The sequence below is a fragment of the Eulemur rufifrons genome, unplaced genomic scaffold (genome assembly GCF_041146395.1).
Source record: "Eulemur rufifrons isolate Redbay unplaced genomic scaffold, OSU_ERuf_1 scaffold_114, whole genome shotgun sequence".
Taxonomy (NCBI): Eukaryota; Metazoa; Chordata; class Mammalia; order Primates; family Lemuridae; genus Eulemur; species Eulemur rufifrons.
In genome coordinates this window covers 96,976-103,518 of record NW_027182896.1, presented here as the reverse complement: position 1 = coordinate 103,518, position 6,543 = coordinate 96,976, and the positions used below count along the sequence as shown (strand labels likewise).

Here is a 6,543-nt window from a genome sequence, read left to right as displayed (position 1 = left end):
GTTAATACAGTGTGGGATGAATAGGAATCTCCAAATCCTTTTGAACTGTAGTTTGAAAATAATGCAAAAATCAGTTGGATATCATAGAGCAGTAATCTTTATATAAGAATACATTAAATTCTACAATGCAGCTAAGATCAAAGAAGTTGAAATATCAGAAAATAACTAGAAGGAGCAAATTGTACTTGCACAATCTGACTCATGAATCACCATTTCAGGCTCTAGAGCTTAGAGTACTGAAATCACACACACTTCTTGCAAAATGGTATTTTTTTACTGCTTCCCTCTGAAGAACTGCTTCAGAGCCCTCTTTATGTCTTTATTCCTCAGGCTGTAGATGAAGGGGTTCAGCATGGGAGTGACCACCGTGTACATCACCGAGGCTGTTGCGCTGGAGTGTGAGTTGTGTGTAGCAGCAGAGCTGAGGTACACCCCGAGGCTTGTGCAGTAAAATAAGGAGACAACCGCGAGGTGAGATGCACAGGTGGAAAATGCTTTATACTTCCCCTGAGCTGAGGAGATTGCACGTATGGAGGAAACTATCTTAGAGTAAGAGTAAAGGATCCCAGCCAGGGAACCACCACCCAGCAGTAGAGCTGAGAAATACATCACCATGTCAATAAGAAAGGTGTCAGAACAGGCAAGGTGGATTATCTCATTAAGTTCACAGAAAAAGTGGGGGATTTCCAAGTCCAGACAGAAGCACACCCACAGCACCACTAAGCTTTCTAACAAGGAACTCAGGGCACTCATGATCCAAGACACCAGCACCAGCAGCCCACAGAGCCTGGGGTTCATGGTGACCGCGTAGTGCAGTGGGTGGCAGATGGCCACAAACCGGTCATAAGCCATCACGGTCAGGAGGAAGCTGTCCAGCCCTACAAAGAGTACAAAGAAGTACATCTGGGTGATGCAGCCTGCGTAGGATATGACTTTGCTGTGGGTCTGCACATTCACCAGCATCTTTGGGACAGTGGTCGAGACCAAGCAGATGTCAGAAAAGGACAGGTTGGAGAGGAAGAAGTACATGGGGCTGTGCAGGTGGGAGTCTGAGACTGTGGCCAGGATGATGAGCAGGTTCCCAAGCACAGTGATCAGGTACATGGACAGGAACAGCTCAAAGAGGAGGGGTTGCAGTTCTGGATCCTCTGAAAATCCCAGCAGAAGAAATTCTGAAATGCGTGTATCATTTTCTGGCTCCATCTGGTTGATGGGAAAACTAAAAGTGAGAAGGAGAGCATGACACAAGCTTGCATTACAAACCTGTCAGAAGTGCTATCACTTATATTTTAAAGTCAAAAGTTAATTTCTGTTTTTAAATTTTTATTATCTTTGACAAGTAAAATTGTAAGTATCTTGCACAACATGATGTTCTGAGGTACATATAAATTATGCAATGGCTAAATCTAGCTATTAATTATTGTCATCTCCATTGCCTCATGAAGTCCTCATTTTTGAGGTGAAAATACTTAACATTCACTCCTTTAGAATGTTTTAAGAATACAATATATCATCAACTGTAGTCACCATGATGCTGTCCAATAGATCTCTTGGACTTACTCCTCCTATGTAACTGTGATTTTCTATCTACTGACCAACATCTCCCCACCCCTCACCCCAGCCCTCCCAGCCTCTGGTAACATCCATTCTACAAGAACTTAATTTCTATATTTTGTGTGAGGACCTGGTCCCTGTTAGGGGATCACCTGGAATCTCTCATTAAGAATTTCTGCCCCACTCACAGCCTTTCCCTGAGGCTATATATTCTAAAGGAGTTTTTTTTCTTGTTTTTTTGTTTGTTTAGTGTGAGACAGGGTCTCGTTCTCTCACTACTGGAGTGCAGTGGCATCATCGTAGCTCACTGCAGCCTCGAACTCCTGGGCTCAAGTGATCCTCCTGCCTCCTCCTCCCAAAGTGCTAGAATTACAGGTGTGAGCCGCCTCACCTGGCCTGTATTCCAAAATTTTAATGAGAAAATCTTTCACACATTTGAGGAATATAAAGTAAATTTTGACATGTTCCAGGCACTTTCTAGACAATGAATGAATGATGCTATGAAACAGAAGTCCCTGCAATCGAACGACCAGAGACAAAATACAAGCAAATAATAAAATTCACCACATGCTGTGTTAGATGGTGATGAATCCTATGAAGAAAAAGAAAGAGGTAAAAAGGAAAGCATGGGAGTTTTTTTCTTTTCTTTTTTTTTCTTTTTTACTGGACATTCAGGAAAGAGCAGCAGACAAGGTGAGAATTCAATCGACACCAAGAGGCAGACAGGAGGGAATCACAGTGCTCTCTGCAGAAGTGTGTGCAAGGCAGTAGAAATGATCATGAAAGACCCTGAGGAAACTGTTCCTCAGGTGTTCAAAGCCTGCAAGGAAGCCAGTGAGGCAGGGGAATGAGCAAGAGCAGAGTGATGAGAGATGTTGTCTGGGGATGTCGAGGAATGAGGTGGCCTCCTGGCTGCTGAAACTTGAAGACACAAGGAGTCCCTCTGTCCAGACGTTGTTGCATTTGTACTTTATTCATTTGGTTACAAAGGTGTCCCAGGAATTGCAATGCATCCCCTCTTTGTTTCCCACTGTGGCCTTGAATCTTAGCCTTTATAGTATGAGTACCTTTGGAGCACAGAGCCCAGGTGCCCTTTCCCTGAAAGACGGCCTCACCCTAAGCATGCACACACAAACACACACACACAAACACCCCTAATGCATCCACACATGCAGCACACTGTGGCCTCCCAGAGACATGTTACTCCCATGCTCTTCTAACTCCTGCTCACACTAGTAGAAAAGAATGGAATACAGGCAAGTTGTCAATGTCAAATTGTCTTTTCCCAAGAGAATAATGAAATGGTGCCCAGAAATTCCAGTTTGGAAATCTCCCATATACATTTAACCTTGAGGCTTGATTTGGTATGGCCATTTTCTGCCTTGTGTTTAAAGTCTGGGGAATGGACGCGCTTGAAGCTCTGACTTGGAGGGGTGGGGGGCATGGGAAAGATATGTAACCTAAACTTCTGTACCCCCATAATATGCTGAAATAAAAATAAATAAATAAAAACAAAATATTTTAAAAATCTGCCCAGCTACAAAGAGAGAGAGAAATTAATTGGACCTCAAGGGGAGGCGAACCCAATAAACTCAGGTAGCCTCTAAGGGACAGTGAGGAAAAAATAACTTCCTTAGTTTGCAAGACATTCCAACTCCTGGCATATCCCCTAATGTACAGCAAAAATATTAAAAGACAAAGGTATGTTTGCTCTCGTGATTATTTCTTTGGCTGTGTAGAAGCTTTGTAATTTGATCAGGTTCCATTCATTTATTTTTCTTCTTGCTGTGATTGCCTTTGGGGTCTTCTTCATAAATTCTTTGCCTAAGCCAATGTTTAGAAGACTATTTCCAACGTTGTCTTCTAGAATTCTTTTTTTTTTAATTTCAGCTCATTATGGGGGTACAAAAGTTCAGGTTATATATATTGCCCATGCCTCCCCATCCCCCCGAGTCTGAGCTTCAGAATTCTTATAGTTGCATGCCCTAGGTTTAAGTCTGTTATCCACCGTGAGTTGATTTTTGTGAGAGGTGAAAGATGTGAAAACAACCCAAGTGCCCATCAATACATGAGTGGATTAATAAAATGTGGTGTGTGTGTGTGTGTGTGTGTGTGTATATATATATATACCATGGAGTTCTATTCAGCTACAAGAAACAATGGTGATACAGCACCTCTTGTATTATCCTGGATAGAGCTGGAACCCATTCTACTAAGTGAAGTATCCCAAGACCGGAAGAATAAGCACCACATGTACTCACCATGAAATTGGATTTAACTGATCAATACCTAAGTGCACATATAGGAATACCATTCATCTGGTGTCAGGCAGATGGGGGGGAGGGGATGGATATATACGTGATCCAAATCAGTGGGAACTTCACCAGCTTTGATTACTGTAGCATTTTCACAAATGTACGTGCATAAGTGTGCTTTTTATAGAGCAAAATTAAAGCAAAGAGAAGTGAAATAAAAAGAATGCCAGGGGAATAAAGCCACATTATTTCAAAACTACCATCTCAAACAAAACTGGACGGAACAGAAATTAATTGACACAGGATATATAATGACAATAATTTAATAATATCAAAATAGAAAAATTATTTAACTAGCAACCATGTAATACTACTCAACTACACAAAACAATGGTGATCTATCACCTCTTGTATTCTTCTGGATAGAGCGGGAGCCCATCCTTCGAAGAGAGGTATCACAAGGATGGAAAAACATGCACCACATGTACTCGCCATCAAACTGGTAATTGATCAACACTAAGGTGCTCGTGTGCTAGTAACACTAACTGGGTGCCAGTCAGGTACGGGGGGTGGGGGATGGGTAAACCCACAGCTAATGGAGATGGGCACACCGTGTGGTGGAAGGACATGCATATGGCCTGTCTTGAGTAAGGCAAATGCCTTTCATGTAACAAAAATATTTGTACCTCCATAATATCCTGAATTAAAAAAGAAAACAAAAAAACCCTAGACATAGAATTAAACAACATATAATGCACCTAGAATGTTCTGGCACATAGCAGATACTCATTATTTATTGAATGAATCAGGAAATAGGTCTCACTATATATGCATATTTAATATATGACAAGGCCATATTTCAAATTGGTTGGAAAAGACTGGATTATGGAATAAATGCTGGCATAAATGTCTATGGACCTGGAAGGCATAGAAATTTGTCCTGGTCTCACATCTTACAAAGAACTATCTTGTTTAAAGATATTAGTGTAAAAGTAAATAATACTTGTTAGATGAATATGCAGAAAACCACATAAAAAATCTACATATAGGCAAATCATCTTATCTAAAGCAAGAAACAAGGGAAGGTAGGCATATATATATAGATAATAAAATTTAAAACTTTTTATGACCAGAAATATACTGCTAAGTGGCAATGAAGAAACAATAATCTGTAAAAATCATCTGAAATGGTGATGACTGTAGAACACTGGGTAGACAACAATAAGCAAATCAAAAGCGTGATCTTGTACATGCATTTTTGCTCAAGCCCAGTAATAGTTTAAAACAACAAGAAATCTCTTTCAAACCCTTCAGCCTGGGAAATAACTTAGCTGCCACATTGAATGGGGACAGAACTTTTAAATAGGTGGCAAAGTAGTACACTCTAATTTTCCTGGCAGAAATGTGAAGTATTACAAGATCCTGGGAAAACAATCTGAATACAGTTATACATATTAAAAATATGGATATTCATTAACTTGAGGTTCTCAATCCCAGCACTACTGAAATTCTTGCTCAGGTCATTTATTTTGGGGGAGTTTGTCCTGGGCATTGCATTAGTTTCCAAGCTTCTCTGTTCTCTGCTGACCCTTCTCCAGGTTAAAAGCCAAACGTGGCATTGTTCAATGTCACCTGGGTGACAAAATCCCCACCTCCACCTTGAGAAAAAACCACATATCACTTTAGTCAGATGATAAAGAATGATTTCCAAATGATGGCCAAAGGTGAGGCAACCTCTAGAAATAGACCTAATACAAAGCCAAAAGGCACAATTAGAAATAAGAAAGGCATGGAAACAAACTCAAAATGTATGTATAAATGACAATTTATTTAGCCAAACCACACAGAACTTTCTATATTTACAATGCAATTAGTCAATGCACTATGACTGTGCTACACGAGATGTATATTGTTAATGCATTCTTCTCAAATACATTGACACTTACATAAATCAACTAAACAACAAAATGCCAAAATTGGTGAAAAAATCCAAATGTTTAAAGAATGCATGAAAAAAGGAATAAAAACACTCAAAAGCCACCATACGAAAGCACAGAATGTGCACAGTTTTCAACACAGTGATACATGTCTAACACACACAAAACTAAATTGAGCCTCCCAGGTAAGGAAATAATTGCAATGTAAAAGTCATTATTATACCACCTTTCACCTGTTAAATAAATTTCATTTTTCATTTGAATAGCCAGCATGGGGGAAGATACTGCAAAACGTTTGTATCATGAACTGCTATTGTCAAGTAGTATTTGGAGGAAATGCATTGGTCTGGATCTTTCTCATCAATATGAACCATGCCTAAATATGCCCCATCTTAAGAATAAAAACCAAATGCCTGTACTTCAGTTTATATCCCTCCACGGTGAAGACCCCATTTCTCTTCTGCACTTAGTTGCTAAGACATGGTTGTATGTTCTGCTTCCTCTGGAACCATCTTAAATCCTCCAGTTTCTTTTCTAATTGGGCTTCCATTATCATCACTTAATTGTCACCTATCATCCTCCATTGCTGCATTCAATATTCACTTCTCTTTTTAGCATCATAAGTAAATACATGAATCAATTAATTAATCTAGCAAGCAAGCAAACAACCACAGCAAGCTCTCCACTCTGGCTAAGCTAGATTTTCTCCCAGGTGACCTCAACGATATATTCATGGCTTCCATTCTTCATGACCTTTCCTACAACATCTACTCGACTATTGGACTCACCTTGATGGG

At 40.0% G+C, this 6,543-nt stretch overlaps 1 protein-coding gene across 1 annotated transcript; it reads right to left on the bottom strand.

Annotated features, from left to right (window-relative positions):
* Positions 1–273: 273 nt before the first annotated feature.
* On the bottom strand, positions 274–1,203 carry LOC138379676 (olfactory receptor 7A17-like). The gene has a single exon (XM_069464816.1). The coding sequence runs from the start codon at positions 1,201–1,203 to the stop codon at positions 274–276; it is 930 nt and encodes a 309-aa protein (XP_069320917.1).
* Between the last annotated feature and the right edge of the window lie 5,340 nt (positions 1,204–6,543).

Bases quoted from the DNA above. Each gene is read 5' to 3' on its own strand.
- LOC138379676 (XM_069464816.1), bottom strand. From the start codon at position 1,203: ATGGAGCCAGAAAATGATACACGCATTTCAGAATTTCTTCTGCTGGGA.